The sequence below is a fragment of the Stigmatopora argus genome, chromosome 1 (genome assembly GCF_051989625.1).
Source record: "Stigmatopora argus isolate UIUO_Sarg chromosome 1, RoL_Sarg_1.0, whole genome shotgun sequence".
Lineage (NCBI taxonomy): Eukaryota > Metazoa > Chordata > Actinopteri > Syngnathiformes > Syngnathidae > Stigmatopora > Stigmatopora argus.
In genome coordinates, this window is record NC_135387.1 from 9,251,517 (window position 1) to 9,278,342 (window position 26,826).

The 26,826-nt window shown below is 39.6% G+C and overlaps 4 protein-coding genes across 6 annotated transcripts; all 4 read right to left on the minus strand.

Annotated features, from left to right (window-relative positions):
- Nucleotides 1-78: 78 nt before the first annotated feature.
- On the minus strand, nucleotides 79-1,599 carry uqcc5 (ubiquinol-cytochrome c reductase complex assembly factor 5). Its single transcript, XM_077591392.1, has 2 exons — nucleotides 1,324-1,599; nucleotides 79-429 (listed from the first exon to the last, which is right to left on the minus strand). Exons 1-2 carry the CDS (start codon nucleotides 1,475-1,477, stop codon nucleotides 338-340), a joined length of 246 nt encoding a protein of 81 aa, XP_077447518.1. The 5' UTR covers nucleotides 1,478-1,599; the 3' UTR covers nucleotides 79-337.
- Nucleotides 1,600-2,220: 621 nt separating this feature from the next.
- Nucleotides 2,221-5,216, minus strand: kctd6b (potassium channel tetramerization domain containing 6b). Its single transcript, XM_077615664.1, has 3 exons — nucleotides 5,061-5,216; nucleotides 4,356-4,448; nucleotides 2,221-3,843 (listed from the first exon to the last, which is right to left on the minus strand). Exons 2-3 carry the CDS (start codon nucleotides 4,380-4,382, stop codon nucleotides 3,157-3,159), a joined length of 714 nt encoding a protein of 237 aa, XP_077471790.1. The 5' UTR covers nucleotides 4,383-4,448; nucleotides 5,061-5,216; the 3' UTR covers nucleotides 2,221-3,156.
- Nucleotides 5,217-5,620: 404 nt separating this feature from the next.
- Nucleotides 5,621-10,736, minus strand: abhd6b (abhydrolase domain containing 6, acylglycerol lipase b). Its single transcript, XM_077597103.1, has 9 exons — nucleotides 9,965-10,736; nucleotides 9,619-9,753; nucleotides 9,325-9,481; nucleotides 8,460-8,573; nucleotides 8,261-8,393; nucleotides 7,142-7,299; nucleotides 7,016-7,070; nucleotides 6,834-6,934; nucleotides 5,621-6,635 (listed from the first exon to the last, which is right to left on the minus strand). The coding sequence occupies exons 2-9, from the start codon at nucleotides 9,741-9,743 to the stop codon at nucleotides 6,456-6,458; spliced, it is 1,023 nt and encodes a 340-aa protein (XP_077453229.1). The 5' UTR covers nucleotides 9,744-9,753; nucleotides 9,965-10,736; the 3' UTR covers nucleotides 5,621-6,455.
- A 2,529-nt stretch (nucleotides 10,737-13,265) lies between these two features.
- Nucleotides 13,266-22,300, minus strand: slmapb (sarcolemma associated protein b). Of its 3 annotated transcripts, none has more exons than XM_077614304.1 (10): nucleotides 22,145-22,300; nucleotides 21,920-21,979; nucleotides 20,051-20,179; nucleotides 19,869-19,943; nucleotides 19,462-19,764; nucleotides 19,039-19,309; nucleotides 18,624-18,795; nucleotides 14,552-14,686; nucleotides 14,042-14,129; nucleotides 13,266-13,704 (listed from the first exon to the last, which is right to left on the minus strand). In XM_077614304.1, exons 2-9 carry the CDS (start codon nucleotides 21,969-21,971, stop codon nucleotides 14,046-14,048), a joined length of 1,221 nt encoding a protein of 406 aa, XP_077470430.1. In that variant the 5' UTR covers nucleotides 21,972-21,979; nucleotides 22,145-22,300; the 3' UTR covers nucleotides 13,266-13,704; nucleotides 14,042-14,045. The 3 variants fall into 3 exon arrangements, with proteins under 3 accessions (XP_077470430.1, XP_077470431.1, XP_077470429.1); XM_077614305.1 differs by having other exon boundaries at nucleotides 21,920-21,992; nucleotides 22,145-22,266; XM_077614303.1 differs by lacking the exons at nucleotides 14,042-14,129; nucleotides 22,145-22,300 and having other exon boundaries at nucleotides 21,920-21,992.
- Between the last annotated feature and the right edge of the window lie 4,526 nt (nucleotides 22,301-26,826).

Genomic DNA, 26,826 nt, shown 5'->3' on the forward strand with positions numbered 1-26,826 from the left:
AAATTATAGTATTGAAATGAGTACAAACATCTCCATTATCCCAACTGTATAATCACCAGAAATGACAGGAAATCTGTATGCTTTGTCATTACTTTTAAATATATGAAAGGGACATGTTGTTTTTAGTCTTGACAGGTGCTACTTTGTATTTGAAGTCAGATCAAATGGTTCAGTCATGATTGTCAATATAAACCATACCAGTCATTTATTCTGATTGTAAAGCTATGCAAATAAACAATTAAAGGTGCGTGATTTCTCCATAATTTAATCCATTTCAGATGACAAAATTCCATAGGTATGTCCATGAAGAAATGTGCCAAGTTTAAACTGGTATGAATCACTTGGCTGTAGGCTCATTTAGAACAATGACGCCATCGGCAAACTTCTGCTGGTATTCCCGCTCGGATTGCTTCCTTCGGTAGACATCATCTGACAAGAGAAAAACACTGATGTGAGGGAAATCACCCCCCCCCAAAAATTTGCAATGCAATTTAGACTACATTTTTAATTTGCTGATTCTGGGCAATAATTAACAAGAAAATCAGCTCTTATAAAGGTCCGGTTGTAGTTCAAAACAATTTTGGGAGAAATAACCTGATCTAAGCGTTTCTATATCCGGTCAAGTTTTTTCATACACAGTTCACCTATTGATTATAATTATTGGTACATATGCATAACTACCCATGTCCATTGTAGAATATAATAACGTTAAATAAACATTGCAGTAGTAGCTGTTTGTTTTATATTTCATTGTCATTTTTTTATTGCGTTACGTGATATAATCAAAATGTCATAACAAAGTTAGCAACCTTGAGAGAATACTCAAACTTTGAATCACTTTGTTTTAACTTCCTGGCTGCCAAAGACGGCGAGAGACGTCGAATCCATTTGAACTGGTAGGACTTGGCAGGAAATGAACGAGTTTATTTGCCACAATTCCAGTTCAAATAGATTGGACGTCTACTAGTGACAAAATAATAAAAATTCACAGCTGGATGATGAAAAGAGCTATGTGATTGGACGTCAGACATCGTCAATGGCACTGAAAGAGTTAGATAAGAATAATAACAGATTTATACTGAACCTTTGGAAAATGTAACTTAATTTTAATTTAATTATAAGGTGTGTATTATCTGTGTAAATAATATTTTTGAGACTGAATGTATTAAGGATATACCCGAAATGGAAGTGTATATTTTATGTTCACGATGGACGAAACCAAATATATTAGCATTACAACGTGTTTTTCAAACACATAAATATATTGCAATAAAAAATAACAACAATTTAAAAAAATATTTTACTTTACGAAGTTACACTTACAAAACGTTTCTTTTCCTATCCTCACGTTGATCATGATCCACTCCATGACACCCCCGATGCAAAAGAAGATAGGAAGAAATCTATACGGGCCAAGGCGACGTTTCCCAGGCACGAGGCTAAGAATTTCGCGCAGTCTAGTACTCCTTTGAAACATCGCGGTTTTAGACTTTAAATTTGTATGTTTCTCAAGTCATGGATGTTTCATAAACGTCCTTTCCAAGGAGAGCGGACGGTGCGCTTGTTTTGTTACATGTCTTAAAATACCCGGGCGGCTTACTGCAAATGTTAGGTTGTGTCTTTATGTCAATGTATCAGGGTGAGAAAATCGAACGCACAATAATATACGTCATATCCGGGCAGTAAATGCGTTTTGTTCGCTTTCGCTCTTCAAGACTAGGCAAATTTAAGAGGCAAAATTATGACATTATTTTAGACTTGTACTGATTTTGTACAATTTTTTTTTAATGTAATGTTTCTTAAAGATGTATTACTTATTTTTTGATTATTTATTATTCCGTGTTGTTATTTATGTTTATTGTTATTTGTGCACTTCGTGAAGCTTTAAATCTCATTATACTTGTATAATGACAATAAAATCATTCACTTCAATTAATTCATCTGTTGGAGTAAATGTAATACTTTTAACATTAATTTGGATTTTTCACAAGTTAACAGGGCATGCCATATTAACACTTTGTTCAGCATTTTAATATGGCCATAAATATGTCTATCTGAAGATACACCATTTGCCAGTATTGCCCAAATCTTTACTTATATATGTGGCCAAATAGATAGCATGGTTTAGATCACTATACAAACAGATGACAGCAATGTTGAAAATCCACTTGGTTAGTTTACTTTGGGCTCAGTTCCAGATACAAAACTAAAACTCACAAATACAAATATGGATTTATTGATGACAAGTATAACAACATATGAAACCATAGACACATCCACTATACATACATTAAACACATGCAACAACTACACAGGTCAGACAAAAGTACCATTCAAATGACTAAACGCTAATCTTTCATTTCCATGGGCTCATCAGAAATTTACTGAAGGGGTATATATGTATATATATTTTTTTCTTCTTCTAGAAATAACTTGAGGCAAAATGTCATTTTTCTTTAAACCAAGTGCTATGTAGCAATCCAAGATGGTTGCTAAAGCCCAAACCAAGCATCTCTCGTGCTACTTTTGTATTGTGTGTATATTTGGTCTCTTTGAAAGCGTTGTATACCAAGACAACGACTAAATTAAATTTATACCATACACACACACAGGCAACAGTTGACACTTGATGCTCCCATTCACGACATTGTTGCAGAATAAAAGATGCAAAATGTATTGGTCTTCGAAAATGTACCACATACATTTGTATCATATACAGCGTCACTAATTTTTTTTTTTTTAAAGGTGTGCTTCATGAATCGTCACTCTGATATCTTCTCAGTCATCCTTCATGGGGAAATTATTCACTTAAATTTTTTGGGGACAAACAATTGGTCTTTGTTCATCTATCTATGCATGCAACGTACGGTGACAGGCAGGGCAATAAGATGCACGTCAGCTTGTCAAAGCTTTAGAACGTCCATTTTTCTGTTCAACAGGTCCTCATGTTAGGCTGAGGAAATGTGTTGTTATAATTGCTACACTTTGTGACTTTTTTGTTTGGTGGTGTTGAGATTTTCAAATGGAAAGTTAAGGTTCAAAAGCTTAGAAGACACTGCTTTAAAGTGTGAACCGTGCTTAATAAATAAAGTATTGATTAACCGCTGATACCATACAAAAAATCCTCCTTTTATGCAATGTATTCAGACATTTGGGTCAGTCTTCCACTATTTGTGCCGGCCTACAGAAAGTCCAGTGGTGCTCTACAGTATTCTCATTTGCCCGCTCGCTCATATGGTGCACACGCGTGTTCCTTATGGTAAAGCCTTGTTTCATGATGTAGTCCATGAGGTGAACTCGCAAGGATATCTCCTGATGATAGTCACAGGGCCCGAAGGTGAAGGACACCTGGCAGTCTCTGGTGTCCATCATGTGTTTGTTCCACTTGGTGAAGTTGTTGGAAATACCCTCCAACAGGGCATGGACCTTTGTGGTTATGGTTAACTGTGTGATAATAACGGCCACGGGGTTGGAATATTTGGACAGTTTGCGGGTGCTGGAAAGTTCCACAACCTGCTCAAAGATGTCCGGAGGATACAGCGGCTTAGGATCACTAAGGCAATGAATCAAGGGTTCGATCTGGTAGAAGTCTGCCTCTTTCCTAAGTAGATCTGTCTCTGTGAAATCAGCCGGGAGAGTGAGCTCCGACGTCCGCAAAAAGTTCAGTATGTACCTGAAAAGCGTTCCGTCACGGTCAATGAAGTAATTTCCTTGGGAATCGCGGGCTGTTGGGAAGTCCCCGCGGAACATGGCCCCCAACATGGAGTCTGGATAACGTTGCAGTGTGGATAAGCTGGTCGTGTAAAGGTGACCTCCTACGTTTAAGGTAACAGGAGTAGTGATCTAAAGCAAAGGAGAGAGGAATGTACTTACTTTTGTGTTTCCACGTCTTTAAATGTATTTTCTCATTTTTATGTATGGCACTTTAACTTCCCAAAATAGATCTTTTGAATGTGCTGTAGAGGTAAAGTTGTTTGATTGGACATTTTTACACAAATGAATGGGGACGCACCAAAACCAGCTGTTTTAAAATCAAAACATTTGTCATTGCACAGTTGTGTTTTGGAATACAGTATTTGATGCGAATAAAAAAATTTCATCAATTTTCAAAACCCAATGGCACTGTATGCAAGTAATTCAATATAAACACTCGCACTTTGTCAAACATAAATGGATCCTCTTTATGAGAAATAATCCAAAAACTATTCAATGTTTATTCATAGAGACAATTCAATGAATTTTGAAGGTACCTTCAGACTCAGCACATACGGTGAAGATATTAAAAATTAGAAACACGTGAGGAGGTATGTGATATTTTAGAATAGATGTGATATCATATATTAAGCATCTCTTACCCTATGGCCCCAGCCTCCATTATCCATTTGTGGAGAAATACCCAGTTGGTCAGGACCAAAGCGCGGGGAGGAACAAATGTTTGCCTTAATTCACTTTCCACATGTGAAACAAACAGAGAAACCTCATGAAAATTTTCAATACAATTTGTGCAAGCTTATTATAATCAACAATTCAAGTGATAAGAGCTAGCATTGCCTTATTGGCTTTTTGGTCTAATTATGCCTACTTCATTACCAAATGGTAATCCCTAGCATCCACAACATAAGTTAAAATATGACATTATAATTACAATACATTTGTATAGAATTAATGTTGAACATAGCCAGCACATTACTTTTTAGTTAACTCTTAAGTGGAAGAATACAAGAGCAGAGGAAATATGGAACAAATATCGAGCACGGCCGAGATTCGAACCCTCGACCTATGGAAACTTGCGCTTTTTGCTATCCCCATTACAAGATAACGTTGTTCAATCGCACGCGTAGATACAAAACTCTCCGGATTCCTTGCCCAAAAGTATTGACAATGCGTTAGCGATGTTAAAAAACTAAAAAGTGTCAAACATTTATTGCAACAAAGGAGACATCCTATCTAAGCATTAGCTAGCCTGCTAGCTAGCGCGGCTAGGCAGATGTTACGACGAAAGGATTTGTATCTTCAAGTTATTCATTTTAGTCCCACGGAACGATTACGTGCAAACTCACCGATTCTCTTTTGGGGGTTTTCTATTTTTTTTCGCCCCGAACGACTGCTTGATGTTGGTGTATCGCGGTGCAGATGTTAGTGAATGATGTCCACCGCAGCCAAGCATACAGTGATATGTCCTGCCCGTTAACACGCGTCGTTACGGTAAAATGCCACTGCAGCCCCACTTCTAAACATATTCAATAGTACTTGTTTTTTGGGAAAATTTGTTAGATTATCGCCACATTATTCCATGGTAATCTGCAAAATATCGATCACTGTTGATTTTGTTGGTTGAAAAGTTGTTATCAGGTCACTTTTTGGAGGGTTTTGGAGTCTCCCTCTTAACTCATTCAGATATGCGCGGTTGGACATTTTGACGACTATAGACGTCAAATTAATTTTGACTGGGAGGGTTAGACTGACAGAGATCATTCACTGCCAAATCCTGCACCGTCGATAATAGAGGTTAAATGCATGGTGGAATGGTCTTCATTTAAATGTTTAAAATGTGTCCGCAACAAAGCTGACCATTAAAAAAAGGGTGTGTAATTCATAATTGCTTTGGATGAAATGTGTACATATATTAAACTGATCAAAGGCCCAAAAATTTACTTTAAATGACTTTGCAGTTTTAGGAAATATCCTAGCTTTGTCCACCGAAGCAATTTCTACCGTCTCATCGTGGCATTGTTGATTTACAATAGCAGGAAATGAATTAACACCAGTTATGTCATCTGAGGGTGGTTACAATAAAATGATGTTTTATCTGCCTAGCAGCTAGCTGGTTAAGTCTTTCACTCTACTGGTAAAAAGAAAAATGAAAAAACAGATTCCAAAGAAGAAAATTAAAACAAAAGCAAAATTCCACTGTTATTTAACTATAGAAACTTGTTTTGCTTTTTAAAATGGATGTTTATGGTGTTGTACTCATTACAATCTGGCCTTTAATCTTTTCCTTGACTTGTAGTTCTAGTCCCCAAAATACTGGATTTTGTTAGTCTTGGTCTCAGACAAAATTTGCATTCTATGTGGGATTGAGGACAACACCATTTTTAAACTACAAAATGGCCCTATGTTATATATCTTTTTTTTTGCTACAAATGCAATTGGACATTTTGGGAAGTAACCAATTATTTACTGTACGTTTTTTCGGTGTCTGTATTTATTTACACATTTTTATAATGTCTGAAAACTGAATACTTGGAGGAAAGCCATTTGAACCAGTGCAGCCAGGCATACTCAAACACTGTTCTGCCCCTTTGTTCACCCATTGGCTAAAATTATGACATTGTAGCCAAACAACAATGTGAATCTGTTGTATCCAAAATTGGAAACTTGGATGATCCCTAAAGTTTCTTCAAATTCAGTATGGAACCAGTAAGCACGCATGCACACACGACAATAATTTGATTTCAGGTTGATTTCTTTATGCCTCCTCTTGCTTCTTGTTGCTGGATAATGAACTGAAGCATAAGTTTGGCTGTGCGACAAGGCTTCTCCATCACCACAGAGTGGCCACAGTTCTCCAGCAAGTCCACTCTGCATCCTGGCAAGACTTCTGTAATAACTTCAGCTCCAGACACATCGACCACCTGGGCCAAAAAACACTGGGTCAATATATACATGTTGACATTCGATGTATTGATTGTAAATCTTGCTTTGGAACAGATTTCCCCACCCCAAAAAATTCAATTTCTTTGGTCAGTAGCTTTTCTGTGATACGGATATCGAAACAGTGTACATACAAATGGTCATTTCCTGTATGAAAACCATAAATAGATGGACTTTACCTGGTCCCTTTTGCCCCATATCACTTGTACCGGTGCAGTAATGAGATGCAAGTGTTCCTGTAAGGCATATCTGGATTTCTCACTAACAATTTCGAGAAACACTGTTTAACAAAAACAAATCAAATCACGGTTGTCGTTTCATGCGTGATAAACCAAAAGCCAGGATTTTTGAATGAACCAACCTTCTTCATAAAAGGAGTTATGTGGTTCTCGGACATCCACTAGTCCTTGGAGAATCTAAAAAAAACATGACATGTGGCAACTTTTGAAGATTACTATGGAGGAATAACATAAGTTACGGAACTGACCTGCTGAGGAATCTTGAAGCGAACGTGTGAACACAGTCTAAACATGTCCTCCATCTCCACCAGTGTGGTTGGGATCAGCGGAATATTCAGTGTGTAATGACTTCGTTCCAAGTCTTGCAGAAGATTATCAAATTTGGTCTCATTTGGATGTTTGATACCTGCATGATGAGAAAATGATGGACACCATAAACTGAGAGTGTGAATCATTCCAATCACTATAGGTGGGTAGTAAGAAGCTACGCATTTTTACTCAGTTAGCTTTTTGGCAGCGGCGGGCCATCGGGGCCTTCAAGGCCTTCTCTGCTGGCCTAAGAAGAATCTGAATCATCTACTATTATATTTTGTCCATCAATACTTATTAAATAATTCCAAATGGTCTGTTAGCTTCCTTTCATTGCTTTCCCCCCTGGTTGCACTGCTTCCAGATGTGTGTTTTCATATTGTAGCAATTAACCAATCACATTTCAGTCGTTATTTGTTGCCAGGGTCAGAAATCTGCCTCAAGGCCTTCACAATCAGTTCTGCGGGCTCTGCTGCATCAAACAAGCGTCAATAAGACTGTTGCTTTAACCAATCAGATTTCAAGTTGGCAACACCACAATGCATTGTCGCAGGCATAGGGATACGTCATTGCCTTGTCGCAGGCGTAGGGATACGTCATCGCTTTCACCAACTATGATTGGCTAGTGATTAGCCAGAGCTACCAAACTGTATTTGGAGCGAGCTGCACAAGCAAATATATTGTTGCGTTGATTTAAAGCCATTTTCCAGACGGACTATGCCAGAAATATGACAGGACAGGCTCGACTTTTCAGCAGTCTTTTCCTGGGAAAATCACCCCCCGGCCCGGTTGTAATGTCTGAAAAGCTCCAGTATTTGTATTTAATCATTAAATGCTGCTAGGAGGTGGATTTTACCTGTTGAATGCACTACGAGAAAATGCTCGGACCGCCACTGCTTTTTGGATATAGTATTGTACTAGCGAAGGTAGTTTTAACACAACATACATCTTACTATATTATGAGTATTTATTTTGCATGCAAATTTTAGCCTCTCTACCCACCTCTGCAAATGTCATACTGTAGAAAGAGCAGAGAAAACACAAACGCAAAGACTGACCATCTGGACAAATGAGGGTCAGGCTGCAAATTTCAGAAGGATAGGTGGCGGCATACACCCCGGCTACATTTCCTCCCATGGAGGTCCCAACCACATGGAAAGGTTTCCTGTTTAAGCGAATGCTTTCCACAAACTGGAGAGAATGAGGACATGAAATGAGTCAGTTGTCTGTATTTCATAGGACTTTTTTTCAGTGTACCTGATGAATCCTTTTGGCTTGACCCACAATGGAATAATCCTCTGTGTTGCTGCGTGTCGTACCCTCATGGCCTGGCATGTCCACACACATGATGTGCAGATGTTTTGGAAGGTACTGGCAGAGGGATCACAGTTAAATGTATAACAATAAAAGGTTGTCAGACAAAAATGTACAACTAAGTTAAGGAAGATGCAGTTACATTTATTCCATTATCACTTACTGTAAAGACGGTCATGGCACCCACCATGGCAACTACAGTCTTGCCTTGTGGGTGATGTTGGGGTAAAGGCTTTTTGTTGTTGTTGTTTTTTAATCTAACTCATCTTAGCACATTTGTACAGTAAAAGTAAAATATGTTGCATTCAAATTTTCCCAATACACTATCAACCTTGAACCTTGAATTTCAGAAGATTTAAAAAAAGGTAGATATTTGCATGTTCTCCCCGGGCCTGCGTACGTTTCCTCCGGGTACTCCGGTTTCCTCCGACATTCCAAAAACATACATGGTAGGCTGATTGAACACTCCAAATTGCACCTAGGTATGGGTGTGAGAGTGCATGGTTGTCTTTTGTCTCCTTGTCCCCTGCGATCGGCTGGCCACCGATTCAGGGTGTCCCCCGCCTCTGGCCCGGAGTCAGCTGGGATAGGCACCAGCACCCCCCACGACCCTAATGAGGATAAAGCGGTTCAGAAAATGAGATGAGATGGGGAGATATGAATTAATCCAGTTAATTCAGCACTAACAACATTGTCTCTTAGTATTTATTTCTTCAAGTATAGTGTGTCCTTCCGATTCGGCCTCATGACAAACGAATCCCAATCATCCGATTAAAATCTATCTATTTCATCTACGGTTTTGGCTGACCTTGACAAGTGTGAGCCAGGTGTCTTTGTGTGCAGAGAAACTGTGTAGCATCAAAATGGAAGGCCTCATTCCTGGCTTTCCTCGACAAGAATAACAAAAGCGGTAGCCTCCGCAGTCTGCATAATAGACCTGAAGACCCAGAGTCCTCCTCCAGTACCTGCACAAAGTCGGTAATGGTAATTTCAAGTCCTTATTTACAGAATAGGATTGATGTAGCTTTAGATATCCAAATATGTTGCCTTTGTTGGGGACAACTTTCTCAAATATGGTGGGGATTGCTGTTAGCAGCCTTACCAATAGTACACTTTAATGAGTGCTGAGGGCCACAGCAGGAAAGAAGCAACAAATGCCAAAATGGGAATAGCCAGTGTTCCCCCAGCAATTATAAGCAGATTCACAATGTCTAATTCAGCTGCCATGTTGGTCCTGCTAGAAACACAGTGCGTATCCATATAAACCATTGCACATATATTACAAGATGCGGTTCATTTAATCATGCATGTAATATTTTCTGAGAGCAGCAAATGACTGACAATCTTTACCTAATCATCTTTTATCAACAAAGATTTCGGTTTTTCATCAGTTTGTGTTCTTAAAATATAAACTTTCATGTTTAGATACTTCAGACAAGTGGACTTACGACTCAGTTGATTCAGGCAGTCACATGCAGGTCCAATTCTGTAAGTTACTTTGAAGGTTTTAAATGTAAACGTTAGGAGAGTAGACTTAAAATCCAGAAATTTGCAAAAGCTTCATCCCTGTGGTGTGCAAAGAGTTCTGCCACATTATGCTGGCTACAGATAAACTCATTGATTAATGTTCATCGTGGGGAGGAAACTGGGCCAACGGATTATTCGGTCATTCTTTTAAAGTGAACGTACAAGTTGAATTTTGCAAATTACATTTGGTAAAATTAAATGAGACAAAGGCAACGTTGAAAATTGTGCAGACTAAACCGTTTTGTCATGATTTCAATGTTTGACCCATCGGCTGGGGCAGGGGTCGGGAACCTTTTTGACAGAGAGAGCCATGAACAATTCATACTTTCAAATATTATTCCTTGAGGGCCATACTCAGAATTTAAAAGTAAACATACATGAAAATGTGTGCATTTTAAAAATTATTTTCACCACTTTAAAAATAGAAAAGGTCTCCTATTGGTGCGTTTGGGAATCAACTTTTACTGACGGTTTCCATATTTTTAGCTCACAGGTTAGCGGAGAGCCAAATACACCCATCAAAAGAGCCACATATGGCTCCCAACCAATAGGTTCCTACCACTGGGCTAGGGTTTCATGTACTAAATTTACCACTGGGTGTCAGGAGAGAGGCTCACTTTTAAAATGTATTGATGAGAAACAGTAGCACCCAGGAAGCACTGTGGTTTTAGCACCAAGAATGTACAAACTATAGCAGGAAATTTCCACGTGAGGCGTTTAAAAATGTTGTAGAAAGTTGTTGTTGTTTTTTTTATCCAATTATACACTTTTTTTAAGTGTGCTTGTGTCAACATGACAACATATAACACAGGGATTCAATGAATTAATAAATAGCAAAGGCTTGCTTTGTAATGCGTACAAACACACTGACATTCAAGGAAATACAATGAGTGGATAATAAAGTAGCAAAAAAAATTGCTTAGTTTAGGGCACTCAATTCACAGTGTTAAGTAGTGAAGATAATGTTTAATTCCGTGTAATTCAGCAAATATTTGCATTGAAACACCATTAGTGGCAATTAGTCTGCATCTATCTGATGGCGTGCAGAACTGGCATATCTGCAACCCGGGACCTCTACTGATGACCTACATACAGAACAAACTGGAGCAGAACAAATGGTGAAAGATGCACACAGCCTCCGAATTTTGCTAATATTATGACACAAACTATTTGTTTGCATTTGGCAAACATTGCATTATTTTTACGTTGCCCTTGACAGGGCTCATTCCAAAGCAGCCAATTTGTCAATGGAATGTACCAACAAAGTTAGCGCCATTGGCACGTGGTCAATGACAGCATCACCAAGGATTGTGACATTTGAAATTTAGCAACATGCTTGTCATTCTATTGAGAAACATTCAGCTTCCTCTGCTGAAAGCTATTGCCAGGGAGAGATGCCGCCTTCAATGTGGGAGGGACTGCGGAAAAAGCACAGCCCAGTGGTCATCAGTGGTGACTCATAATTTCTCTCAATGGTGGTCAGATGAGGGCAATTGAGATCTTGGGGTGGCACACCAAAAACTAAATAAAATACTAAATACTTGGAGCAACCATATTTCCCATGAAGGTCATTCATATTAGGGGGATGGCAGGGATGTCAAACGTATCTGTTGTAGGAACCATTGTAGTTATTAAATGACAACTATAATTGATTGGCAAATGAAAGATTTATAGACATTGTAGACCTCCAAATTTTCCAAACCCCCTTTTAAGTCTCTTAATTGCAAATTCGTATGATCTTTTGTGGCTAGCACAAATCGGGCTGCAAGCGTTCTGCCGATTACTGCATGGGTGAATTTGTTGAACGCTGCATTTTCTTATACACACGCAGCGAGCAGCAGACGTTAGCTCATTCGATAGGTTTGATCTCACTACAACCTAAAGCAGTGTTCTCTGCTGTGTTACTATTTAACCTCAAGAAAACAACAGGGGTTTGCCATTCTTAGTTGTATATTGTAATTGTTATTAGTTGACAAAGTTGGCTGCAGTGGCTATAGTATTCACTTTTTACCAGTTGCTCTCTGTGGTAAAAACCACTAAGAACCCATTTAGACAGGACTACCAGAATGCCCAATTTATGTATAGATATAGTTGAAACAATTTGACAGCAATTAATTGGAGCTCAACAATTTATTTAAAATAAAAACATTATTTTTGTTGTCCTACTATTAAGGTTGGAAAATCTCAAAATAAGGAAAATTTACAAAACAATGCATACCTTCGACTTGGCAGTCAAGCAGTGCAAATACATACTCACGTTATTATGTCAGAAGCCAAACAGAAAGCAGAGCTGCACTGTTAACACAGCTTGGCACTAACTAACAGGACAGCTTCTAATGACCGGGATGTATTTGAATGTTGCTCGAAGTGTGCCTACTTAGTGATAAAAAGCCAGTGCTTGTTTTCTTTCTCTTCACAGTCTGGGCTTATCTTAAACCTTTGTGTGTTGTGGAATGCCAGTAACCTATCGATGGACGAGATGGAAAATTATGGCGAACACCGACCAGTATTTGCTCCAGTACCTCTGGTGTAAAAGCTGACTAAAAGAAAGAGGATTTTGTCACATTAAAATCCAATGTTTTGTGTTCTACAATTGTGTCAGACCAGGATCGGGACAACATTCTTTATTGCGGTTTGTCAAGCAGCCTACATATTCACATTATATAAATTCCTGGATTTCTACCTCTATGGCTCGCTCTCTTTTTGAGCCAAAAAGCCCAACATTGAGGCTCTCTTTTAGTTAGGTTCAACAGTGAAAGCGTGGAAACCCACTTCTTTGTTTTAACGTTACGAAATGGCACACAGCAGTGAATAGTTGTGTCCTCACGGCCTGAACAGTGTCGACTCTTATCAAAGCTTAAAAGACTCATTCTCCTCGTGACTCTTGTGAGGATAAGCAGCTCGTAAAATCAATGAATGAAAGACTCATTCTCCTCGTGACTCTTGTGAGGATAAGCAGCTCGTAAAATCAATGAATGAAAGACTCATTCTTCAAAATTTCTCTTGCTGTCAAATTACCGCCGGAAGTAACGGCACCAGGCTCTTGTAAGCGGTTGCCATATTTGTGCACTTCATACACCTGGAGACTGTTTCGTATCTAAATTGGTTATTTTAGGCGTACTTACAATCAAGCTTATTTTATTATTTTGCATACTACATGTTTTGTGCAGGTGTATCGAATCCTGGTGATTGCACTACGTATTTAAAGACGCTAATCATAACTCAATTAGGTCACTTTATTGATAATATTTATTCTGCTGACAACTACACATGTTGATGGGAGGCTTGGGCTGCAAATACTGCCATCCAAAGTATTGTTACACATGAATACATTTAGTGTGTAAGACATTTACATTCATTACGAACTTACAGCTAAATATTCTCAACAATAGAAGGACTTTCTGCTATAAATACGACCGCTATCTGAAATAAAAGTTCTCAGATATTTAAACAGTGGTAAGTATGGCTCCTCAAAATTAACAGTGCAGATAACAGTGTGTCACACGAGTAAGTTTCAGTGCAGAGAACTGACTAGATTTGCTGTGTGCATGTGTTGCGCATGAGTGAGGCGTATATGTAGCTCTCAGGTCTTAAAGAGTGCAGCAGCAGTCACAGCTGTTAGAGCCACAGCAACCACAGGGACCCAGATCATCCACGGCTTCTGAAACGAGTGGCGGCACAAAAATGGAAACATGAGCGTCACCATGTGAAAGCCTTTCCCTGGCATGGGCGTAAATGGAACCAGACCAAGGTGGTGCGGAGAACATTGCCAGTTTAAAAAGATAAACATGACCTCATCCAAAGCTATTAGGAGAAAAGCTTGTTAGTGTCCACACACAAATGTCAGTTGTTGAAGCTTAAGGATTGGAATGGTTAAATTGCAGCGGCCTGAATTATATTTCTTTAGGATTTTAGTAGGGATGGAAACCTGATTTAGCCATGCAGTGATCTGGACGACACTGATGAGAATGACAGATGTGTGCAGGAATAACGTATACCTTACTACCACATTGCGCCGAAGCACCATAACAGCAAAGCCAGGACAAGGCCGATGACTATGGCTTGAACAGGCAGCATTAGGGACGTCTACAGAAGGGAAGTGATATTATAATAATCAACGGTGAAATGGGACACACTATAGCAAGGCTGAAATTTATTAGGCCACCCTTCAGTAAGTAGACTGTGTTTGGTTTAAATGGGAGTCACACAGTGGTCAGTGTTTTAAAGTAACAGGAGAACACACCAGATAATAATAGCAGAGTTGTTCTGAGACTTACATTAAACAAATGATCTATATATAGTCAGAAACTAATAACCCCAAAAAGTTTTTTTTTTTTTGGGGGGGGGAAATGTGGTTCTTATAGAATCCCAAAGGAAAGGTGTTGCTCGGGAAGAAAAGTAATTTGATTTGCTAATAATGTAGGAGTTTCTTTTTGACTGATGTTTTAATATGTCAAACTACGGTGAAGAATTTACACAAAGTGAATCCACTTGAGTGTAATACCCACCTTGGTTCCTCTCTCCTGTAATTCCTTCATGATAGCTTTGCACTCCTGCAGTTCATTGACAAGTGACTGCTTCTCTTCCTCAGCCCTGTCATATTCTTCCTTAAGCTCAGTCAGTTCTGTTTTGGTTTTCTCATTCTGCAAATAACAAACATTAGGGCTGTAATGATACAAAACTTTGTTGTGACCCACAACTCGATGCACAAAATGATTTATTAAATGTGAAAATTTTTAAACAATATTTTTTCAAACATTTCACTTGTTATAAATCACCTTAGCATTGAATATTAATAAGAAGCAAAATAGATGAATATAATGTAACAGATCTCACTTGTAAGGAAAAAATGTAACCTTTAGGTCAAGAATTATTTAAAAATGTCATTAATTATTAGTATTTTTTTAAAGGCAGCCTGGTGGGGGTGGTTTGTGCGTCGGCCTCACAGTTATGGAATTGAGGGTTCGAGCCCAGGTGGGTGCTCCTTGTGTAATTTGCATGTTCTCCCAAGCTTGTGCGGGTTTTTTCTGGGTACTCTGGGTACTCCTTTCCTCCCACATTCCCCAAAACACAGTAGGCTGTTTGAACTATCTAAATTGCCTCTAGGTATGAGTGTGCCATAGTTGATTGGGATGGGCTCCTGCACCCACTGTGACACTTGAGGATAAGCAGTTCAGAAATGAAGGAATTACATTTTTTTAAAGAATTAACATTCACATCTGCTTTCTAACAAAATGAATTTGTTGCTGGAAATGGTTCCGAAAAAAAATGCATATACTATGTAGCACACAATGGTATACATTGAATGAACAACTTTTTTCCCAGTAATATAAACTAGTTGAATATAAATATGCTATCAATGTCGACTGCAACAACATGAGGCCTTAGTAAAACAGAGGTTTTTAACGGGGCCGCGCTCATTGTGAAACCGGAACTTGTGCGGTCATAACGACAATTAAAGTCTCTTTATCAATGAAAAGATAGTGATGATTCAATACGGGTTAGTGGCTTGATTTTGCCATATTTAATCATCTATTTGTCTATGAGGTTCCTTGCCATACGCTAAACAATGTGGAACCATTCCACCTTTGTCACCTTTCATTGGAGTTTACATGTTTGCCTGCTTAAAGCGGAGGAAAGTTGCCAGAGTGCTCCTCAATATGGTTACTACAACCTATAAACATGCTCATCTCATTTTCTGAGCCGCTTTATCTTCATTAGGGTCACAGGTTGTTCTCTCTAACTAATGTCGCAACTCAGAAAAAAACTTCCAGATGAAAAAAAGAAAAATGCTCTTATCCACTCGGTCCATTGACGTCCGCAGCAAATTGGCTCAAGGCTGAGTGGACCTTGATCACAAAGTATCATTTTTAAGGAATAGGGGCAATTTCTGGTAGCAAATTTAACTCTAGTTGAACATGTTACGATCTCATCGTCTCACACCAAGCCACAGGACTGAGTGAGTTTTGCGAGCTTTACAAAAATATTGGATTAATTTTACCAATAAATATACTGACAAATCATCGTGTGGTCTGACTAGCGATGGTGGTACACAGAGTTCATCTTGTGCAAAGGAATCACTGAATTAAATGTTCAATCTCTTATTTTTAACATAAGACATAATTGTGAAGTACCTCTTGGAAGTATTTAACATCAAAGCACAATAGAATCAGTGTTTTTTTCCCAATTGGTTTGGCTAGAAATGATTGCGTTCAGTATACATAGTCAAAACAGCGCTAAAACAATCGGTTTGCGTCACTTGACATTTAACAAGTGCTAGCCAAAATGCTTGAGAAGTCTTCACAGGGTCTAGATTCTAGTGAGAGTATGTGACACTCATTTACAATTTAATAATGTGGCTTTTGAAAGTAACCGGGACCAAGTTTTTTTCAGTAGCTCATTGGGTTGGAGGGTTTCACTAGAGTTGTGCTAAAGCAACTGGTTTCTCCAGCTCAACAGGGCAGAACTTCCCAAATACAATGCTGAGCCAAACAAAGGCTAACATATTATTATCATTCGCCTATTCTTTTTTGTAACTACACAGAAACAACAATAGTTGATCCCAGATTTCTCTGAAACACTGCTTATCCAGAGAGAGAGAGGGACTGCTTCATACATAGTCTGCCAAATCTGCCCTGAAGCATGCCAGTTGCCTGCTTTTAACGATTATGTCACAAGATGGCAAAACAGGTAGGGCTTGTTTGTTTGGACAATCAAACCGAAGGACATGCTTTAAACCTTTTACTGCTGTTGCCTTGTTATCATCCAGATATGTTACTGGAGACGAGAATGAAGGAATGAGATATAAACCAAAATAATCTAAGTGCTCCTGAACTAGATGTCCATTCCATTTTGAAATGGGATGTTTTGGTAGTGAATAATTACTATTAGGTTTGAATCTGCTACATCTATCCAGTTTCATCACATTACAATATGTCCCACAAGCACAAGGTTTGATTAGTACTGCATGAGCATCATAAAATGCCTTGAACATGTCAGTGTGACGGAATTTATAATTTTGCATCTTTACATACGAACCTACTGAAGCTCTGCAACAAGTTATGGTTACATCCAAAGTGACGCAACCCTTGCTGAGCCAATCATAGGATTCCTGTATACATTTTAGACAGTAACAGTAGCACGTCATTCAAGTCAGAATCACAATCTTAAGTGCAACGCTGCTACATTGACAGAATTCTAGGACAAATACACAACCATGAGGATTAAAATAGCCCCAGGTGAATTCCAGCTGCTTTTAAGTGTGAAGTGCACGCTGTGACTAGTGAGACAGCTGAAATTTAACATGATTTCTGATTTAAAGGACATTTTAAAAAAGAAAAGGGGGTTGTGACGTTCTAGGTTTGAACAGTGGTTCTTAAAATGGGATTTGCGGCACACTAGATCATTAAGTGTGCCATGGGAACTTATCCAGGTTGGACTGGTCTGAAATAAAAAATAAATAAAATAAAAATCGAAAACCTTAGTAACTACAGTCAAATCTCACCTGGTGAAATTAATTACTTCTAGAAGTGGTTTCATAACATGCTTTTTTTGGTAAGTAGAGTCATATTTTACATGTTAGAAGTTCTCAGTCATTCCAAGGCTCTACTACCCCCTAGGCAAGGGGCCCTCACACTTTTGCTCAAAGATTTACTTTTCAATGAGCCAACCTCCCACAATCTACTTTGTTGTTAGGGTTAGAATTCATGGGTGGGCAAAGCGGTCCTGGAGGGCCGCTGTGGGTGAAGCTTTTTGTTCTATAGACACTTTAACCAATGGGTTGTGCTGAAACGAGAAGCACCTGACTGCAATCCACTGATTGCACTTCTACCACATTTGTGGAAAGGTATGACACATGACTTACTGCAGGGGTGTTTAAACTTTTTTGCTCCTAGATCTAGTTTTCAAGGAGGTAACCTTCCACAATCTATGTTTTTTACAAGCCACTGACAAAGCTCAGCAATTATGTAATGATATACTTGGCACTATCTATCAAACTCGATCAACATGTATGGGAGCGGCAGGGAACAGGGGTGAAAATCCACTCTCAATTCACGCTAAAGCTTATGCCAAATTCATAAGAGCCGAGCTAAGGAAATCAACAGAGGGAAGGGATCAAAATGTGATTGTCGTGCGATCTACCAATAGTACCTTGGCGATCTACCGGTAGATCGCGATCTACATAATGGGCACCCTTGCCCAAGACCCTTTAAAAATTATGAAACTATACCAATTTTGGAAGAAATGTGTTAAAAGTAAAAGAAATGATTTATCAAACCATTAAAATGAAAAAGACTTGTAAATCATTTACTGTTGGGGTTGAGGAACTATGCCCAAGATATGCAAGGATGAGTGTGTAGTGAAGTCAAGTGGTTTCCAAACATTTGGCAGTTGAGAGAAAACGTACGTACACTCACACGTAAATGAACAACTTAAGTCCACTAAAATTGGCACATGGGTTTTGGCCATATTCCTTTTCGACATTTATGTCAAATGATAGAATGTTATATTTTTTTATTGTTAAGCATACAGTATGCGTTTGGTTAGGAGTGACTGTGCTTAGAGAACTGAAAAAAACACCTCTCTCTGCAGTGTCTCCTTGTGGCTATCTGCCTCATCCAGTTGGGTTTGTAGCTTGCTACTTTCCTGCTGGTGCTGGCGCTCGACTGCAACCAACTTCTTTTCTAGCTCTTGTTGAGCCCTCTCAAGGGCTTTCAGGCTAATGTTCAGCTCAGTATTCTGGGCACGAGAGCTAGGGGGAAACAAAACAAAAACATGTGATTCAACAGGTGGTGAGTTAAAAGTGTGAGCTGCATGATATAAGATAATCTAAAGCAAATGAGAGCGCTTGACCGTGCACAGAAAACGTGTTTGCCGTTGTTTTTAGTGGGAGGTCCACATATAATGGAGGTGAACTTCGAAAGATTGTGCAGGATGAAAAGTTGTCGCTGTAATGTATTAAAAGCCAAATTTTAATGTTCTCAAATCAACTGACCTGACAAGTTCTTTCTCCATCTGCTGCTGTTTCTGCTGCATTGCCTCATTTTTAGCACAAATTGCTGCACTTTCTTGCAGCAAGTTGGCCTTCTCTTTCTGGAGGGCCTTAGTGGTTTCCTCTTTCTCTGCCTGAAGGGAGGTGCATTCACTTTGCAGACTGCTCTTTTCTTTCTGATGCTTATTCACCAATTCCTGTTTCTCAGACCTCAGAATAGAACACTCCTTCTGAAAGCCATTACACTCCACCTGCATGGACTGCAGCTCATTGGCTGCAAAAATAACAACCACAACCAAAGATTTGTCAGTAGAAATTTTAGTAACTCAAAGAGACAGAAAACACAAAAATCACATCTGTTACAAAATATGAAATAAATTGCACAGATTAACTAAATATTACAAAGCGTACAACACGCCTAAATACCTTGTATTTCTGCAGTTTTCTGCCACTGCTTGCCCTGCTGTTGGAGATCCCGCTGCAGCTCATCCAACTCACACTCGTACTTTCTGGCAGCCTGACGCCATTTTTCTAAATCCTTGGAGACGGTTGCCAGGTTCAACTCGATGGCGCTAACGTCATGGTCCCGCTCAGCGGAAGTTTCCTCCAGGGTTCGTTTCAGTGATTTCACCTCATCACGTGAACTTTGTAGCTCGTCAGATAAACCAGAGGAGGCGTCTGTTTGCTCTCTGAGGACATCCACTTCATCTTGGAGCTGTCGCAGCTGGCCTGTTCAAATCATGCTTCTTTAATATATACAATAGTGGTCAAAAAATAATGTGATTGACATTTATAGAATGTAAAATTACAAGTTGACAGTATATCTAGCATACCTTGAAGTTGTTTAATCTGTTTGGCCGATTCCTCAGCTTGTTGTTTCGTGTCATTTCTCTCTTTATTGACGATTTCTACAAAATACAACATCTAATATTTTACCAAGCCCCATCTCACTACCTAAATAGAGCAAACATACTGGAAATACAAGATAATCCTTCTCATTCAGTATAGTGTTTACCCTCTAACTCCATGAATTTGTGCCTCTCAGTATTGGCCTGATCCTGTGCCTTTCCAAGTTCGTCATTCAAGCGCTGGATTGTTTTTTCATAGTCGCTGGTGGACTCCATATTTGACCTGCTGAGATCATCTGAGAATGCGATAAAGAACAATGGTTACCCAAAATCAAAAGAGCTTTTCTAACAACAGCGCGGTCAACCGTAAATATAAACATTCCTATCTTCCCACAAAGGCTGTGGAATGTTGAGGCTGAACATTTGCCGGTCTTAGCGAGGAAGCAAAGATGGCATCCAGTGTCATCATAAAAATAGACGGGCGACAAAGTCCTCCCATGTTAATTCAGCTTTAGACTCAAATACTTAACTAGAGCTAGCTCAAGTTGATTTCCCAAGATGTTAAAAGAGCCCCATTGCTAATTGCAAACCCAAAAAAGAACAAAACTCCATATTCACATTTCCTGAACTCCATCACCCGCATTTTCCCTTCTATGACCCATGTCGTTGGAAAATCTTTCCCAACGTCCGGCAACACACCAACAAAATCAACTCGTTGAAGCTGTCACTGGCCTTGCCATGTTTTTTCCTGGGTGTAAACAAGCTCTGTAAACACTTGTTGGCTGACACTTCCCACTGAATATCTTGGTTCACTAGTCTGTGGCAGTTAGCAACAGATATGACCTCATTCTTGGCCCAGCATTTGGCAGAAGGGAGAAAAGGAGTCCCAACATTTGAAAGCATGTGCACCATAATAGGGCACATCCGATGAGTGCAATGCGGCATTTGTCACAGTGCATTCCTCTCTTGCATTGCTTTCTGCATGCACTGTCCAAATCCACCCACATACACATTGACAGCAGCACCCTCGGATCGTGGCACCAATAAATCCAAGGCGTCAATGTGACGACTGGAGGTTGGTGGCACCCTCCGACACAAGCACATGACCACCCTGCTGTGTCAGACAAAGACTGGGTAAGTTGTGTTATGTACGGTCCAGTATCTTGTTGCATGTTCCTACATGCATGCATATTTATGAAGTGGGTGTGCTCCCTTACAATAGGCACGTCTTTGCCAAATTAAGATAAAATGGGAAAAAAATGAATACACAAGGTAGTCTTCCACAATATCTTTGACTGCCATGACCCATCATAGCTCGAGTGTCACACAGTCCAAGCATTAATGGAATTAGAATGTGTAAAAATATGCCCTGACAAGATGAGATACTGAGCATCATGCTGTGGGGTGATGAAAAAAAAAAAGTAGGGGAATTTCTTTTTTTAGCTCAAGTGCTGAAAGCTACGAGTCATGATGGCCTCTATGCCGCTCTTCCACCCCCAGTGAGTGAAATGGCCTGTTAGAAAAGGGCCATGTCGGCTAAACTAATATGGAATTAAAGAAAGATTCAGCAAAGATAATAATCAGTGTCCAAACAATTGGGCTGGGACTGACAATGACGTAAATGAGAATGGCTGAACACTGCAGCAAGAATGCTTTCTCCATATTGTGCATTGAAGCATTGCAAATACAATACTTATACAAAATGAATTCACCCGTGAATGTGGTTGAAAATGCAGTCATACTTTGCCATGGTCACATATCCCTCTGCATTCTATTTTGATCACCCATTTAAAATGTCAGTGGTTAATCAACTGACACTCTTGTCAAAGAGAGATTCAATAAACGACTATTGACCCAAGGGTTATTCTAACAAGGACATTAGCTTTTACAGCCATACATCTACCTTCAATTAAAAATTCAGACTCTTCAGTATGACTCATGTACATTTCATTGGACTTTTGAGTTGATATTAGTTAGAACCCTGGAAAGAAAATTGTCTATTTACAAAGATAATAAAAATAATTAAGATGAGTTACCTTTCATCATTGATATGTTGTTTAGTGGGTCACTCAGCTCCTTTTCTTCCATTATATAATCTGAAAAAGAATACTAATGGGTTAATTAGTCCAAGTCCATAGCAAAAAAAAGTGCTTAAAAAGCAGGACAATATACACATCAATTCCACACGATGAAATCAGTCAATATATAAATCACAATCAAAATGCAATATAGTTTCAATCAAACATATCTAAAAAAGTCACCTCAGTTATCCAGAACCTACAATTTTGTATTGCACCGAGGCTGCAGCAGTACTTGACATGGAGAACTCTTCTCCAACTATCAGATTGTTTCTGATGCAAAATGGACCAGTCCAAAAGGGAGAGGTGTCGTGAAGGACCACATGACACTAAATGTGCCAGATCTCACCTCACACCATTACAATGAAGCTTCATGCAATAAAGATGCAATTAAAAAAACATTGCATAGTTGGTAGTATGATTAAATTTCAAGTCAGTATGGATTATAAAATAAATATTCTTATGAGAAAGCACCCCTCCGTTGCCCCGTCACATTGGCCTGCCCCTCCACAGTAGGTCATGCATCTGAGCCCCGGCATCACGGAAGCTGCAGCTGCATACTGACACTGAGAGGTTTTGTTTTGGTTGCTGCTGTGGGCTGTTGGTGCTAATGTAAAAAAAAAATACAACAATATAGACTTCTGTTCATGCAAGACTGCAGACTCTTACGTCCAAACTATAAAGGGACTGCCAACACCGTCATGTGCATCCCAGTGGAAACAACCTTGTTTAGTAAATTGAAAAAAATAAAACAATATTGTTCTGATATGGAGAATAAAATGGTTATTTCAGTCTCATCTCATCTTTTTTTTAGGTCAGGTCATGGACGCAGCAACTTCAGCCGGGAAGCTCAGACTTCCCTCTAGCCAGTCACTTCCTCCAGTTCTTCTGGAAGGATCCCAAGGCTTTTCCGGGGCAACCCGGAGACAGTCTCCTCAGTGTGTCCTGGATAGGCCCCACACCCCCCTACCGCTGGGAAGTGCTGGGAACACCACACTCGGGAAGTGTTGAGGACCTGGAGAGGGCATGCCACTTCATCTGCTTGCATGCAAATATTTCTGTCATTCCTGTAGTCTAGAAAGACTGATTATGTATACTTCTTCTATAATTTAACTTTGGTGTCAATGGCTGTCAAACTTCGTGGGAGGTTTAATCTTGGGTAAAGGAGGACTTTATACATTCTAAGCGCTTTATCAATACAGTAATCCCTCGAATATCGCGGTTAATGTAGACCTGACATGGCCGCGATAATCGAAAAATCGTGAAGTAGGGTCACCCCTTTTATAACTTTTTTTTCTTCTTCAGTGCTGAGTAGCACAAGTGGCATCCACTTACGAGCTCGAGCATGGATTTTCACATTTTTATGAACTTAAAAAAACACAAATAATAGTGGAAAAAAAATTACAAAGTACGTAGTGAATTTGCGATAAGTGAAGCTGCGATAATCGAGGGATTACTGTAAATGGCTTTAAAATCATGAAAAATATGATAAACCATACATCAGACACATCATTGTACACATAGCAGCTGGAACCAACCGGACCCCATTAATTTAAACGACTTGATATTTTGCTTAAATCCTACCGAGCAAATTGTGCCTATTAAATTTCAAATGCGGGCGCGAAGCATATTAATGTAGCACACAGATGTCTGGCCGGAATGTGTGATTGAACACTAGCCTTCATGCTACTACTATGGGGGTGGGATTGAGCAGATTTCAAGGGGTAGGTGTGCTACCCTTTGTAATTAGTAATCAAAATACATTTTTTGTTTGGGGAAACAATGATCGACATGTCTCCCCTTTTTGTGCCCTCAGTGAAGTTAATATCAAAAGGAGAGTTGTCTCAGTCTCAAAAAGGTTAGTGAGTACTACATCCCTCCTCATGTAGTGTGGCTTTGAACATTGGTTATTTGGATTGGATAACTTTATTCATCCCGTATTCAGGAAATTTCGTTGTCACAGTAGCAAGAGGGTGAGGATGCAGAAATAGGAAAGGCATTTTAGACATAAATAAATAGGTAATAAGTAAGTCAATAAATAAATACATGAATAAATATATAAATAAATAAGCGTGTTGCTGAAATATATATATATATATATATATATATATATATATATATATATATATATATATATATATATATATATATATACATACACAGATGTACATGCCTGCATACGGTAGGTCTTAACACTCAGCCATTTGTTTTGTTAAAGAGCCTGACAGCTGATGGGAGGAAGGATCTGCGTAAGCGCTCCTTCCTGCAATAAGGGTGCAGCAGTCTATTGCTGAAAGAGCTTCGGAGGGACTCCACAGACTCATGCAGGGGGTGGGAGGTCCTGTCCATGATGGACATAATCCTGGTCAGCATCCTCCGCTCTCCCACTTCCTCCACAGAGTCCAAATGGACAGCCCAGAACAGAGCTGGCCCTCCTGACCAGCTTATTCAGCCTGTTCCTGTCCCCCTCCGTGCTCCCGCATCCCCAACAGACCACTGCATAAAACACTGTAGATGCCACCACAGTGTCGTAAAAAGTTCTCAGCATTGTCCTGCACACTCCAAAGGACCGTGGACTCCTCAGTAGGTAGAGGCGGCTCTGGCCCCTTTTATACAGGGCATCTATGTTTGTGGACCAGTCTAGTTTGTTGTTGAGGTGAACACCCAGGTACTTAAAATTATCCACGATTTCAATGTCTGTACCCTGGGTGACTCACTGCACATAAATCGAAACAAATTTACAAATTACATTCTGCAATAGATTTTTAACATAAACAATGTAAATTTATTTGAGGATATGATCGATAGAACAAGCAATACTAAAAATGTCCCACAGTGACAGCCCGATCTGACAGCTCGCAAAATAGTTGAGGGACTAAAAAAAATCCTGCGAGCTGATATGGGCACCATGACAGTGTGATTGCTGTTGAAAGAGAGAGAGAAAAAATAAAATCAATTGTTGGCGATTACAGTGACCTTTTGAGATAATAGACCTCATGACCTAAACAACGACAGATCTCGAATAGTGACTTGTCATCAGATTTCACAACAAGAACTTGTTTTTAGTTGGACAGAATCTTCACGAAATAGAAATTAGGATGAGATGTTACTAATCATTGACATAATTCAGTCAATGATCAACCATTTCAGCCTTATCTATTTTCAGGCACTTTGCACATTATGCTTAAGTTCTCAATCAAAGGCCCACCTGCTGTTATAATGATCCCTCACATGCACATAAAACTAGTTGCGATTTACACTGTTGGACAGTGTCAATAAAACTATCAGGAGTACAGTTCAAAGCATTAGTTGGTTGACTTTTGTTTATCCTATAACAAAAAAAACTGTCTCGAAGTTTGTAAGTGATCCAAAATATTGTAACAATAACAAATAAAATGCAATCTATTGTACTATACTTGAGGGAGACTGCTTTTGTTGTGTTAAATCAAGATGAATACTATAAATTGAATCAGTTCAGTATCAAAGTATTTTTTAAAAATGCTCTTAAAAGGGTTCAACTCATTCAAAGTGTCAAGTGAGCACAAACCAAGAGGAATGGTTTTACTCATCTCAATTTTGTGTAAAAGTTGTGTTGCATATTTTCCTAAATCTATTTACTAAGCAAAGTAAGTTTTTAACAAATTCATTTTCTGGAAAACCTTGAATTGGGGGTGGCCCGCCGGGTGAGTGGTTAGCACGTCGGCCTCACATTGGGGGACCTGGGTTCAAATCCAGGTCGGTCCACTTGTGTGGAGTTTGCATGGAGAAAACCCACGCAGGCCCGGGCCTGCATGGGTTTTCTCCAGGTACTCCGGTTTCCTCCCACATTCCAAAGACATGCATGGTAGGCTGATTGGACACTGTAAATTGCCCCTCGGTATGAGCGTGAGCGTGAATGGATGTTTGTCTCCTTGTGCCCTGCGATTGGCTGGTGTTGAAGGAAGAGCACTCTGTCTTCCTTCTAGGGTCCGATTAATTTCGGATGTGGAAGATGTTGGTTGTCCAAATACAGGCTGGAGGCGATGAACAGTGAGTTTGAAGCTTTTATTACAGAATATTCTGGGCACAGGTGAACCACAGGCAAGCTGTCGTCCACAAATGTGCCGAGACAGACAACTTACATCCACCTTTATTCTCTCAAGAAGGTGGTACTGAAACCAAACAGGGATGGGATTTTACCCTACTTCATACAGTAAGCTATTTGTTATTAACCGGCAAACAGAAGATAACGACAATGTTGCAAGTCTTCAAGGACACATCTGGCTACAGGACAGAGCTCTGCTAAGGAGAAGCATGAGACTCATGGAGTCATGACTAGAAACGGGCAAAATACACATTTCAATATGAGGCTCAACCTCAGTACCTTCTATGATTCAGAACGGCGAGTAAATGATAAAATTGTCAATTATAGTTGTTAACTGTTTTTTCTCATTTTAAGTGTCGAAAGTGTCCCAGAATGACCCATGACGTGTGAAATTGTTTTTAGAACTTCAGTAAACAACCGTAATTAAATGTGACGTGAAAAGCTACAGGTGACTTTTTCTAGTTTTAAAAAGTGTTTTAACTTACGCCACACTACAGTATATAATAGATACTCGTCATACTATCGCTAATGGAACTCACGCAAGTAACTTTAAGGCCAGGTAAGGATAAGCTAGCCGCTAATTTGCACGGTGGCACGACAGCGGTGTGGGCAGGCAGGCTGGCGGGGAAAGCTGGACAGCAAGCGGGCGGGCAACATGGTAAGCGGGCGGGCAACATGGTAAGCGGGCGGGCAACCTGGCTAGCGGGCGGGCAACCTGGCAAGCGGGCGGGCAACCTGGCAAGCGGGCGGTTGGGTAGGCAGGCTGGCAGGCGGCTATTTG

Coding starts and splice junctions, on each gene's coding strand:
- uqcc5 (XM_077591392.1), bottom strand. CDS start 1,477: ATGTTTCAAAGGAGTACTAGACTGCGCGAAATTCTTAGCCTCGTGCCT. Junction 430..1,323: donor GATAGGAAAAGAAACGTTTT/GTAAGTGTAACT, acceptor TTCTCTTGTCAG/ATGATGTCTACCGAAGGAAG.
- kctd6b (XM_077615664.1), bottom strand. CDS start 4,382: ATGGATAATGGAGGCTGGGGCCATAGG. Junction 3,844..4,355: donor ATGGAGGCTGGGGCCATAGG/GTAAGAGATGCT, acceptor CCTTTGCTTTAG/ATCACTACTCCTGTTACCTT.
- abhd6b (XM_077597103.1), bottom strand. CDS start 9,743: ATGGCAGCTGAATTAGACATTGTGAATCTGCTTATAATTGCTGGGGGA. Junction 8,574..9,324: donor CCTGGCTCACACTTGTCAAG/GTCAGCCAAAAC, acceptor TCCCTCTGCCAG/TACCTTCCAAAACATCTGCA. Junction 6,636..6,833: donor TATGGGGCAAAAGGGACCAG/GTAAAGTCCATC, acceptor TTTTTGGCCCAG/GTGGTCGATGTGTCTGGAGC.
- slmapb (XM_077614304.1), bottom strand. CDS start 21,971: ATGGAAGAAAAGGAGCTGAGTGACCCACTAAACAACATATCAATGATG. Junction 19,310..19,461: donor GAAAACTGCAGAAATACAAG/GTATTTAGGCGT, acceptor TTATTTTTGCAG/CCAATGAGCTGCAGTCCATG. Junction 18,796..19,038: donor ATGGAGAAAGAACTTGTCAG/GTCAGTTGATTT, acceptor GTTTCCCCCTAG/CTCTCGTGCCCAGAATACTG.